This window comes from Mytilus californianus, unplaced genomic scaffold (assembly GCF_021869535.1).
Source record: "Mytilus californianus isolate M0D057914Y unplaced genomic scaffold, xbMytCali1.0.p SCAF_22, whole genome shotgun sequence".
NCBI classification, from domain to species: domain Eukaryota; kingdom Metazoa; phylum Mollusca; class Bivalvia; order Mytilida; family Mytilidae; genus Mytilus; species Mytilus californianus.
This window is the reverse complement of record NW_026262671.1, coordinates 8209791-8224001: the sequence shown is the minus strand read 5'-3', so window position 1 is coordinate 8224001 and position 14211 is coordinate 8209791. Positions and strand designations below refer to the sequence as shown.

At 30.9% G+C, this 14211-nt stretch overlaps 1 protein-coding gene across 1 annotated transcript in view; it reads right to left on the bottom strand.

The window, feature by feature from the left end:
* Window positions 1-2697: 2697 nt before the first annotated feature.
* LOC127732248 (uncharacterized) overlaps window positions 2698-14211 on the bottom strand; it is a 46162-nt gene continuing 34648 nt past the window's right edge. The window contains exons 6-8 of the mRNA XM_052241329.1: window positions 6602-6673; window positions 5990-6061; window positions 2698-2708 (exon numbers count right to left, since the gene is read on the bottom strand). Of these exons, the coding sequence (XP_052097289.1) occupies window positions 2698-2708; window positions 5990-6061; window positions 6602-6673 (155 nt within the window). The remainder of the gene's footprint in view (window positions 2709-5989; window positions 6062-6601; window positions 6674-14211) is intronic.

Sequence of the window (14211 nt, the reverse complement as noted above, 5' to 3'; positions counted from 1 at the left end):
GAACTAAAACGATCAAATTTGAGTTGATTAAGTTTTTAGCTATACCTTATCAAATCATGAACATATAATAAGCTCACGTGCTGTCGAAATGAAAGATACGTAAAAGTTTCATCTATATCAATTATCTGTTTAACAGTTCAGGTTAAAAAAGCTCAATTAATTGTTTACATTATAACGGCAAATGTTCAAAAATATTATAGTTAGAACGCAATCATGTGTGACAGTGTTGGATAATTCTTAATGTAACGTTAATTCATTAATGTTTTGAACAAAATGATAACGTTTTCGTAATATGTAACAAACCTTCAGTTGGTGCAAGACCCTTACATCGAGAGTTTATGTCTGTCGTATATTTGTTAGGTACACTATAGAAAAATATAACTACCGATCTGAAAACTCTGATGCATGGTAAAACATGTATAATATAGATTTAAAAACGCTAAATCTTTGCAAGGTGCAGCATCAGATTAAAACTGCCAATCGTTTTTCTTAATGTATAGACAGAATTGCCAATTATATAAACAGCTATAGTCTATTGTCTTGTTTTGTTGACATCGAATGAATTGGTTCGATTTATTCAAAGACATTGATCATTCATTGATTTTATATATAATATCATATTAGTTGACAATACTAATGGGTTTGCCTTGAAAATAAAAACATACTTGTAGAGTTAATATTCATTCCCAGATAAAAAATCCGTCTTGATTTTTAATAGTTAATTTTTTACGGTCAACTCGACTTTTAGAAATCGATGATTCACGTCGTTTAAATTCTTTTTCATTTCATGTCTCCATATTAATATCATAGTAAATGTGATGAGTTTATCATTATTTGAAGCATGTAATGTAAAAGACGTTCTAAGTTGAAAAATATTGTCTGATCCTATTGGAATTGTTTTTGGACAATAAAATATGGTTAAACTATTTGTAAGGTGTTTTATTTTTTGCTTGGTACCGATAATATAACTGAAGTCTTATATATTTATAACTTATTTATTCTGGTTGTTTCATGTTGTCTTGATAAATGACCAATTTCGTGGTATCTGTCTTTTTGTTGTACCATAGGCATAATTCTACAATAAATGTCGCCCCATGATGCTTGAGGCAAAAAAAATATGAAAATCCAAAACTTTAAAAAAAAGAATGAAGAGCTTATGAACTACATAGGACACAATTCATTACCAAAGTTGGGCAAGCAATCAGAAAAAAATTCATAAAGTAAATATATTCCTAAATTAAGCACAACGTAAAATTTTAACAGCAAATTTTATAAATACGTTCGACTAGACTAAATAGCCTTGAAATAATTCGCATTCATTTGTTGTATTTACCCTTCAAAATTTATCATGTGCCGTTTTGTTGGACTATCAATGCATATGCAATGTCTGTTATTAAACAGTACTAATAACATTCTTTAGTGTTTCTGTTGGTGTTTTTTTTTTTTTTTTGTCTGCATGAACAATCACTGAACTGTAAGATTAGGATGTTGTTTTTTTTTTATATCTCAGATGTCCTGTGATGCGGGGAAGCAGATTTCTATGCGATTTTGATGTTGTTGATTTTTTTTTCTCCTTATTATATGATAAACAAACTGGATAGTTATTGTTTATTCTATTTGTCTTTGCAAATATTGTTCGAGAAGAACACTATCTGTAATATAACTGCTATATTTAATAAGTATGAAACATAGCAAACGCTACCTCAAATCTGGTGAACAAAATGTATATCTTAGTTTCGAAAGAAATAAGTATCCTTGATATCATGAGATTCATTGTTCAGCGTAATTGACACAGGCCTAATATTTCTGTGTCTATTTTTCTCAGAACGCCTATACCTTAATATATATACGAACTATGTATAATACAAAAATTCAACTAAAAAAGAAACTAATTTATTTACAATCGTACTTCTTAATAAACATGAACGAGTAGTAAACCTCGTCTCATTTCCATGCAATTTTGAATGGAAAATAGGTTTTCCTAGGTGAAAATGTAAATATGTACAGGGAAAGTATGTTCATGCTTTATTTTTTTATTTTGTTAGCATATTCCCATTAAACCACACATTTATGAAGTGTAATTTTCAGTAAAGTGTTCTATGTCTTCTGATCATAAGATATGCACTAAAATATATTCTATAAAATGTTCCAGCATATCTTACAGAACTTCATATCATGGGTATTTTGTCATCAGGTACGATATTCAATAGGGACATCATAACTCAAACATAGTAGATGTCAAAATATTATTTAATGTTTCCAATCCTCCGTATCATCATTATCGATTTTCTTGCATACATCCCGCTAAGTGTCTGCCATAGCAACATGTTGTACAATTTCCTGTTAAGAGAACTTTTATCGCAACCATTATGCCACCATGGTCCAACCAATTTGGCACAATTAATAACACAAGTCCCTTTCGGCTGTAGAGAACTTCATCCCATTGTGGTAAGTCAGCGAATCACCTAAAAAAGATAAGAACACGTATAATTAAATGTGTACAAATGAGTAAAGGCAATGTGTGTTAACCTCTAAATATATGATGTATGTATACATTTAAATGGATGTTATTGATATGAATCCATAATGTGTGTATACGTCAATGGGACAGCAACCTATTGACAGAACATAACTACAAGACTACTAAATCGCTAATCGAAGATCTACAAAACAATACTACTTACATTAGTGTTCTGTTCATCCATTTGCTGTTCATAAAGGATATATTTTTATTATTTACCAATATAGTTTTTATTGCACTTAAAAAAAAGAAATCACTTTCTAGAAAAGAACATGATAACATTCTTGCCTTAAAATGATAGGTATACAGGTAATTTTTCAATCAATGTATTAAAGTTCTTTGGAAATCCAACCAAATGTAAATTTTTCAATGATATTTCAAATAGACAACTGAAGCAATACATAACTACGCTTTATCTCTAAATAATGTTACCTTCAATATTCCATTAAACTTACATTTTGACATATCACGTAACTACGACTTTCTTCAACGATTGTACATATCTAAATAGCAGTACATAATTAGTCTGCAAGGGCTCTGATTATAGTACATGTGAATCTAGGACACATCTTCTTAATTTAAAATTATTGTCTAGAATTGTGAATCCTTTTTTTTTTAAATATTGCAGCTGTTGCGTATCTTGATAAAACATTTCAATCTATGTCTGTATTGTTATCATTTAGAGAAGTTAACATACAAAGGGCATATATTCCTCTATGATCGGAAGTTTTTATTTAAATGTTGTGATAACTTTATCAATGCTGTAAAGCTTGTTATTATCGCGTGATGCCTATATTGATAGTTTAAAGTGAAACTTGATATTAAGTGAATAACATTCACATAGAGTCAATGAACGCAAAATAATTATATGTACGACATATTTGTGATACTAATGGCTATTTTGACTTCATAAATTTACTTATATCAACACAGTCATCATGTTCATGTTCATATCACACAACAAATAGACTATATTGTTATAAGTGGTTCCCATTGGTCAATTTTCTTTTTCACCGCCTCTTTCGCCAGAACAATACAATTTCGCCACTTTCAAACACTTTACATCTTATTTTATTTTCCTTCTAACAAAAACAAAAAAAATAGCAGTCTACTGCATTGTTGTTTTTTATGATAATTCTTCAAGTGGTTTTTTTTTTCAATCAACATTGCAATAAATAAACACTAAACAATTCTTTTGCAAATGATAATTTTTACTATTTCTCAAAATGCGAAAATGGCGAACGACAGCGGATACCCTGATTGGTCATATTTTTACTGGAAATTGCAATTATCATTGATGATTCTTGCAACCAGTGACTTAAAGATGGAAATAACTTTAAAATGATTTTCCATTAATGTCCTTTTTCAGATATAACAAAACATAAAGGTCAAACAGGGATAAAAAAAAACGTTGTAGTGTTATTTAGTACGTTATGCACGCGAATTTCCTACGTTAGAGTAATTTTTAGTGCATGAAATCGATCAGGGTAAAGTCAAGTTGCCTTTTAAAATCAATATTATCCCATACATAACATATTAATTCCATGAACAACATGAACAATGAAAACCATAATTAACATTTGCTTTACACATTATCGACAATAATGTATTTTGTTGAATAGTATGGCGTGATAAGATAAAAATAAGTATGTTATTTTTCCCAATCCGTGATCCTTCCCCCTGTACTTTTATAAAACACTTGCTTAAATTGCGTCTGGACTAACTTTTTTGTAAGTAATGACATAAATATGTTTGTCATTTTTGGAACGATGGTTCTGACTTAATTTTAGGTATTGATAGTGCATTGTAAAAATAATTCAATACTAAAAGATTGATTATGAATCAAAAACATATGAGTCGAAGAAAGACAGACAATGCCAAGGGAATGAAAAGACAAAAACATAAACAAAAATTATTTAACATCATTCAAAGCACTGAATGTTCCACAATAGACACCACACACGACAAAAACATGATGTCATAGAAAACTTATAAATAAAAGCAACAGTAGTATAACGCTGTTCAAAAGGCATTAATCGATTGAGAAAGAACAAATCCGGGTTACAAGCCAAAACCGAGGGAAACACATCAACTATAAGAGGAAAACAACGAAATAACAGAACACTGAAGTGCACAACAAGGCAACATACATAGAAACGAACTATAAGATAACAACTGCCATATTCTTAACTTGGTACAGGACATTATAGGGAAAAATGGTGGGTTGAACCTGGTTTTGTGGCTAGCCAAACCTCCGCGTTATTCAAAATGAAAAAAAAAACTTACAGTCCAACCTCCACTGTCAGTGTTCATATCACAAAACGCTTTCACTTTTTCTGTTTTGTGAACAAATATTTGGTAAACACCGGAAGGTACTTGAGCTTTCCGTAATTTGGTGCAGTCATTTGGCTTTTCCATCCGTCCACATATGCCTGCATTATATATTTAATACAGTTAAAGATCTGTTAATGGCGGTTTTCATTAATTCTCTTAAATACTAATGTCAACTGACTGTAAAACATGTAGAACATATTGAAAATCTCATACCCATTGATCAAAGAAAAGAGACTTTTTCCATTTTGATTTTTGATTTGCATTCTTGGTTTTTCTTGTGCTTTTGTGTTTCAATATAATCAATACTTATGAAGACACATGGACAATTTGAAGAAAGTAACGAAATTGTATTTACCTTTTACCTCATGTTTCAGCGATCTGATAATTCTTGAAATTTCCTTTTCGTCACCAGATTCTATTCAATTGACATGCAACAATATGAGGAAAAACTTTCATTAAATTTCTATATAGTTATTATGATTGATTAATCCTTTATTAGAACGAGCATGTATCATGTTTATGTGGCAGCATGTTTTTTCCAAAGTTAATGGTATATATAATATATGTCATATAGAAGCATATCTTTATTAACATTAAGGTAAAATCCAAAAAATAATCTGATTGAACTGCATGAATTTCAAAATCAGACCGGGTCCATCAACAAAATAAGCTTCTCCTACTATGTATGCATGTCCCATAGTGTGAATATACACGCATACAAAGCTCAGGGAGCAATGATCTTTTATTTGCAATTTTCCTCATCCACCCCCTATTGAGTAGAAATTACCATTATCGAAGCTTTCGACATTTACATAACTCAACTGGTACGATTTATCATTGTGGTCATTTAACAAATTGAAGAATACTCTACGTTCTAATTTACTACAACGCTTTATTACGAAAAGTTATTTCCACAATTCCCTACCTTCAATGACCATGTTTTGCTCTGTGCATTCTCTAATTGCTTATTTACTTATATCTCGCATGTTTCATTTCTTTGTGCATGGGCGTTCCTTGTGAGAGAGGTTTTAGAAAAGCCCGTTGGACACAATGTTATCAAGTATTATTTTCATAATTTAGTTTAACTTAATGGGGGAATACTTTCAATGTATAGGCGTAACAATACATACAAACCTTCTGGGATCCATTTAATATCACTCTTTAATTGTTTTTTCATTTTAACTGTATCCTTATGCACTGCCATATCTGACACAAAAACAAAATACAATACTCACCAGATAAAACAAAACAGTTTGATAATATTGAATTTGGTATGTATGTATTATTGTTAGTGATTGGTATAAAGATTTACCACTACTCCTATCAGTTACATATCATGGTATTAGAAAACCAGTTGAAACGATAGTAGAAAACAAAGGAGATTAAAATGTGCTTGATTGAACATAACAATTGTTTTATATAATTTCATTTTTGTTCAGTTTTATCACCTATAAACAACACTTACCGGCACTAAGTCGACAATGTCCGTCTTTTATTGGTAACCGGCTTGCACATTATATATTTTGTGTAAGAATCTGCCTCTAGAAACCTGTTGGTTAATTATGGGTTTGCTAATGTGTGATTTAAATTTAAATCTCGGTTTTAATGTTGTTGATATTTTCTCATGTCTTACAATCTCTACTTTGTAATAACAAATAGACCTTCGACATAATGTTGAAAGGTGATAGATATATAAGATGAACAGTAAATAAGAAACACAAATTCAAAATTTCTTCAAATACATACTCCTTAGAATGGCTTGCATATCCTCTTTCCACTTCTTAGCATCTCTGTGTGGATTTCCATTAACACAAGTTCCTATAGTTAAATCAAATAATGATGCATTCGCAAATCAAGTAATTATAGATAACAAAATTGGAAAGTAAGAGAAAATGGTTGGGAGGTGTGTTGGCTATTTTAAGATAAAATTCTGTTTTAAATTAAGCACCTTAATATTGTAATTGTTGTAATTTTAACTACCACTGACAAGTGGACATATAGGTAACCGTACAACTTCAACAGTTTGTAAAACCCATACTGTAGAGCTAGCTATAAAATGCACGTACATGAAAAGATTAAAAACAATGGCACCTAAAAAACTGACGGCCATATTTTTAAAAAACTGCAAAACAATTTTACAGAATGCAACAGACGACAGTCACTGAATATCTGGCTCTAGTTTAATTTTCATAAAATGATACTGACTAGTTTACATATTATTATATTCTATTCTATATGTATAAAGGGTTTCCGCTGTGTCAACTTTCTTTTTTGCCACCTCTTTCGCCAAAACAATATATTTTTCGCCACTTTCATTTGTTTTTCGCCAACTAACAACATAAACAATTTTTTTTTAATTTTGCTTCTTTTGAACAAAAAAATCAGTTTGCCCAATTGTTGTCTTTGGTTATTCTACATATCGTTTTTTTTCTACATTGCAATGAATAAACACTACACATTTACTTTTCAAAGGATGCGGTAAAATTGGAATATAGATCATGATATCATATTTTTTTTATTTCTAGGAACACGAGATTCATCTTCAATAAGTTTATCGGATATATGTTTTGCTGTCTAGTTGAAGGATAAAAAATAAAGTCTGAGATTTTTCTTACAATTGATTTCATTTCTTCGTAGCAATTGTTTTCTATTCCGAGCCATTGGAAAAAGAAAAAAACAAGAACAAAAACTATGCTTGAAACATGTGCGTCGCCGAAACAGTTAAAAAATACTGCTCCCAGCTTTAAATCAATTATCAAGTCAGGAATATGACAGTTGTTGTCCATTCGTTTGATGTGTTTTGTCATTTGATTTTGCCATGTGATTAGGGACTTTCCGATTGAATTTTCCTCGGAGTTCAGTATTTTTGTGATTTTACTTTTTTCTATCAAAGTAAGAGAGAAAAGTTTTATAAAGTCATATTTTTCTTGCTTTTAAACAGTTTTTTTTTCGGACCATCCTTTATTAAAAAGAAAACGAGGAGACGTAAAACGATGCTTCAAACACGTGCGTTGCAACGTTTTAAATAAATCCTTTAGTTGACATGTGGCCCACTTAACCACATCCTTTTGTAAAATAGTACAATCAACACCTTTATGAATTAGTCTTTAAAGTTTGTTGCCTACAGCTATAAAATGCACTTGGCTGATTATTGATTTTTCTGGCAAAGTTGTAAAGAGTTCAAGGTTAATTCTTAATATTGTCTGATCACTTAAAGTTCAAGAAACCCGACAAAAAGTAAACAATATGGATGAAATTGAATTGTTATATTTCTTTCGCAAAATTCGTTCACCATTAATGAAATTTAATCGCCATAATTTTTTTTACCACCAGCGGAAACCCTATATATAAGATATAAAGGCGCGTCTGAATATTTTTACTAATAAATGCATACTTACCACAGGGAGTCTCTGCATATGATTTTGGTTCATACGAGCGGGTTAGATTTCAAAATCACCTACCCATATGTTATAATCTTGACCCATGAAAAAAATTCATGACAAAATCATAACCTTTTCATACTAGTATATTTCTCAGTAGCACTTAAAACAATTATTGACATCTTAATTTGATTTTAAATTATAAAACAGCATATTTTTAGAGATATATACTGGAAAATGAAAATAATTGAATCATTGACATTTTTCTGGGTACAGTTACAACCCATTGAATAATTTGAATCATTCATGTATAACACATATTCAAGTAGATAAACTTTGAGCAAAATAGTTAGATAACATGATAACTTTATGTTTTCTGATATATGAAATAACAAACTTTCGAGCCTCCTAACTTTGAAAACATTGAATTACCAGATAAAACGATATTTAAGGTTATAAATATCAAAGTTTTTTTTCTAAATTCTAAGTAACATTAATCTTTATGATTCAGAAAAATGCAGACACGCAAAACTAAGATGATGCTTTTCTCAAACAATGCATATATATTTAATGAGAAATTGTAAGAACTAATATAAACATTTCAACCCGAAGAATTTGGTTATTTTTAGACGAAATAAATGTAATAATCTAAAAAGGTTGAATTGAGTCTCAGATATAGAACTAAATGCTTGCATTGCTTAATGAAAGTTGCACAATGACCCAAAGATGATGAGCATATTCTGAATATATTAGGAGAAAGTACATTAGAAATACAACATGAAAACGTTACCTTGTATGTCTTGTAAAATGTCACTAGCTCTTGTCTTTTTTTCTGATTCTCGATACTCTCTTAACTCTGAAAATTATATTGCAATAATAAGACATGTCGCACGTTTCTTGGATTAAAAACAAGTTTTGCAAGGGTCCCGTAATTTCGTTTATATATATGAAGTCGAAAAATGATTTCAATAAATCATATTATTCATATCCGTGTGACTAGTACAGTGTTAAGCATGTCTTGGAGTTTGATATAGAAACCTGAACTCTGTAAGACATAACGGAGCCTTTCATTGCTGAATATGCGGTATGGGTTTTGCATGGCGACCTATACCTGCTGTGTCATTTGGACTCGTATTGAGAGTTTATTATACAAATACAAAATGTTAAATATTATAAACTATTGTTCCTTAATTCTCCCTTTTTCATTTGATATTTCATTTTAGCCTTATTTTTGTTTCGCACTTCTCAAGATGTTACCCTCATTCCTGTTATTGCTAATCAAACACTTTGGCCAAATATTTCTCTGATATTGACGTTGTTCCATTACCATTATATTATAAAAATCTTGGTTTCAGTTAAACAATGTTTAAAGAAGCAAATAACAGTGTCAGGAATAATAAAAATGGCTGAATGGTTACATATCTTCCCTATACCATTCAATTACGAAGCTTGACAGCAATTGTGAAATGATGTTCAGACGAACAGTTTAAAATTTGAATAACAATTTAAATAATTTGCAGGATTTGTGAAAATATGTGTGGGAGTTTGCAACAAATGCAATCGAAATTAGTTCGGATATATTACCAATTTATAGTTTTATTATGTTTAACAAATCGTTTGTATTCTTCTCCTGTGAAATGATAAAATTGAGAATGGAAATGGGGAAAATGTCAAAGAGACAACAACCCGACCATAGAGCAGAAAACAGCCGAAGGCCACCAATGGGTCTTCAATGCAGCGAGAACCTCCCGCACCCGGAGGCGTCCTTCAACTGGCCCCTAAACAAATATGTATACTAGTTCAGTGATAATGGACGTCATACTATACTCCAAATTATTCACAAGAAAATAAAATTTAAAATGATACAAGACTAACAAAGGCAAGAGGCTCCTGACTTGGGACGGTCGCAAAAATGCGGCGGGGTTAAACATGTATTTTGAGATCTCAACTCTCCCCCTATACCTCTAGCCAATGTAGAAAAAAACATACAACAGTACGCACAGTAAAACTCAGTTTAAGAGAAGTCCGAGTCCGATGTCAGAATAGGAAACAAAATAAAATAAACAAAATGACAATAATACATAAATAACAACAGACTACTAGCAGTTACTGACATGCCAGCTCGAGACCTCAATTAAACTGATTGAAATCAAATGAATATCAGGCACAATCCCTCCTGTTAGGGGTTGAGTATCATAACATCATAAAATATATGAGAAGAACATAACCCGTGTCATGATACCTTTTTATAGCCTTTCTATGGAATGTAACGAATGTGTCGGAGTTCTTCATATTTGATCCAAAAACTACCACCGGACTACTATTATTACAATATGAAATTAAATATGCATTGCACAATTCGGAAGACATGCGGAATACCGGTGTTTTTCTTTCTTGTGAATCATTTCTATATTGGTTAAGTAAAACATAACCATAAGTTTGGTGTAATCTATAAATTTTAACGTTCATCTTTAAAAGTATTGAAAGCTTGTTTTATTTAGTTCGTAATTTTATTCACCGTCTTGACATTATACTTCAATAGATAGTTATTTCACCTTTGTTTATACCATACAAACTGTTGCCAAAACAAATTCGTAAAACTTTAACTTACAATGATGCAAAGCGGTGTATTTGATATACATTGTGTACGTTCTTAATGTGCGATCACAACAAAAAAAAGTATCTTACCTTTTATGTCTTTTGTTTCCGAAGAAGAATTTACAGTGAACAAAAGTGACACCACGAAAAAAATCTGTAACATACTGAACAAATGCTGTTTCATAGCAAATAAGAACAATGAACTGGTTGTGTTGAAATAAACAAAAGTATCATTTGATACAAAATTATTTTGTTGCATGTTATTTTTTTCAAAAACGTGTCATCTTTCACAGGTTATCAGATGGTGCACTTTGTTTTCCTTCACTCAACATACCAAATTCGATTATTCGATAGTTTAATTACAAAATAAAGATAATAAGTTGTGCATTTGAAATAATGTCAAAATTCTTAAAAACTAAGATGTTGAATTAAATTGTGTGAAGCATTACACTACCTTTGTTATTTTTTGCTCAATTGACTTTCGTTCATATCATTTCTTTAAACATTGTTGTGACGTCATTATATTGTTGCTAAGTTGTTTATTGTTGTACCCGTTCTTTATGTCAGTTATTTATTAGCATCTTTCTTAAAAAATATTAGACAGCTAGAAAAAGCATAATTGATTTTTACAGGTAAATGATAATTCAAGAACTGAAAAACAAATCAACCAATTCACACAATTGGCAATGTGTTTCTTCATTTTGAAATATTGACTACAAAAGAACAAATCACAATTACAAAAAAATACGTATTTATCACTTTGCAATACAATAATTTCGTCACTCATCAAGACGGTTTCTTGAAGAAAAAAAACGCTTTTAAATTGAGTTTTAACACTGCCAGTGCCAATAGATATAAAAAGACGCGGTATGAGTGCTCTCCATCCAAGTCACAATTTGTAAAAGTAAACCATTGTAGGTCAAAGTACGGTCTTCAACACGGATCCTTGGCTCACACTGAACAGCAAGCTATAAAGGGCCCCAAAAATGACTAGTGTAAACCATTCAAACAGAAAAACTATAGGCCTAATCTATATAAAAAAACGAGAAACGAAAAACACTTATGAACCACATCAACCCACGACAACCACTGAACATCCGGTTCCTGACTAAGGATAGGTGCAAACAAATGCAGCGAGTGTAAACGTTTTAATAGGTACAAACCTTCACCCTTACCTAAAACAATAGTATAATATCAAAACATAGAAAGACAGCTATAAAATATCAATTGAAATGGCTTAACTCAATTAATAGACATATTATATGTTTTAACACAAACAATTGAACATACACCGAACGAATAAATTTGATCCATGACAAGATGTAAATACAAAATCAATAAAATAAGGGGTTAGATGTTAAACAATTTCAAAAAGACAACCATAACCTTGGACAAAATGCTGCTAAATAGTAGAATGAACACAGGTAAACGAAAATAATTTTGTTGTAAGGTTTACAGTAATGGAGAACGGAAAATTTTTCTACAAAATAAATAATTTCGGTGTTCATAGTACGAGAACAGAAGTGAAAATTTTATAAAAGTCGACATATGTGTTACCCTTATTCTTCCTATCATCATTTTCAACTACAAGATGTAATACCACCAAATCATAATACGTCAGATCCGGTTGCGGAAAAAGGGTAAACAAAAATTATTCCTTGAATTTGACAGTTGAAGGTAATTACAGTCCCTGTAACGTAAAAGTTAACACTTTTTTCGGGAATCGTACGTACAGCGTTCGGGAATAGTTCGTATAGAGTTCGGGCATCGTTCGTACATAATTCGTATAGCGTTCGTACAACGTTCGGTCAGCGTTCGTTCATCATTCGTTCATCGTATGGCAAATGTCATCGTTTAGGGTTTTGTATATCGTATGGTTCATGGTATCGTTAAACGTTTTATTTGTCGTATGGTACAAAATGCGGGATAAAAAAACATAATTATTATATTAGATTGATTGATAGTTGGTTGCGTATCCTAAATAACCAAACAGATGCCCCACTTTGGCAAGGTATAAACATATTTACACTATTGGTATTTAGCTATATTTTGCCTCCGAATGACCTTAGATCTACTTGACGTCAGGCAACAATCACTTTTTAACTGTGACCTCAAATGTTTTGAATTATGATGTCAAAGTTTACGGGAACCTGTGTGATTTTACGTAATGGCGGACAAATTTGCATACAAGTGAAAATACGTCTATTTTGTACTGCCAGCCGGGAGAAGACCTGCAGTGACCATATTTCTATACCCTAGTCACCCTTTGGACTATATTAGATTAGAAAGATTGGATTGGAAACATCTCGATTGTTAATTAAAGCAAAAAAGTTATCTTATTTATTACAACTTTTGTTTTATACTAATTGCGTAATTCTTTATGTCTTTTTTAATTTTGAATCATGGTGTAAATAACATTTCAAATTCGATCTCATAAAATGTTTAAAAAAAAAGTAACCTAAACAATACCCTTAGTTCAATGGAACGTGAACTGTCTATTTTACATAAAACTTATTTAGTCGTAAAAAATAGAATTGGTTGTAAACGTTTTATCTTGACTGAGAAACGTTGAGCGATGCAATAAACTTACTTTAAATGTACTATAAATGAATATATATTTCGAACTGTATACCACATCTCTCTCTCTCTCTCTCTCTCTCTCTCTCTCTCTCTCTCTCTCTCTCTCTCTCTCTCCACCAAATATTTCTTTGATCCAAATATTACCTTGACACAACAAATTATATATAATGTTCTATAAATGAGGCTGTATATGAGATACACGTTTTATATCTAATTGTATTAAAAAAGACAAGACATCCATGGTATTTGTTCCCCTCAATGTCAGAGTCTGATATAAACCGAAGATTGCCAGGGATATAACAAAAATTGAGAAGACTTCTATGGAACCAGCGTCGCTTGCGATTGCTGCTGTTGGTGTTAAAACTGTTATTTTGACTATAAAAGTGCTTAAGTCCATGTATGAGTAAAATACAGAATGAAAAAAGTTAACTCTTCCTTTTTTTATATTTCTTTCCTTAAATAACCAATCAATTGTAATTTAAAAGTTGTTGATTTGTACTTTGTACGAATACATGAAATGTTTGTCACTGGACGTTATGCAAGCAATCAGTGATCAAATATAAATCTAGAGTATTTATAGAAATACTGCAATTGAATATATGAAAGAGACTAAATAATATAAATATTAATTATTTTACATATATATGTGAAGGATCGAAATAATGTTCAACCTTGACCTGTTTTGAATCCACTAGTATACTGATTAAATATGTTTATAGTATTTCAATTTTCTCTTATTTATTCATTTGTTTGTTAATGCCTTATTTATTTTATTTTTCTGTCTGTTATATTGTTTAG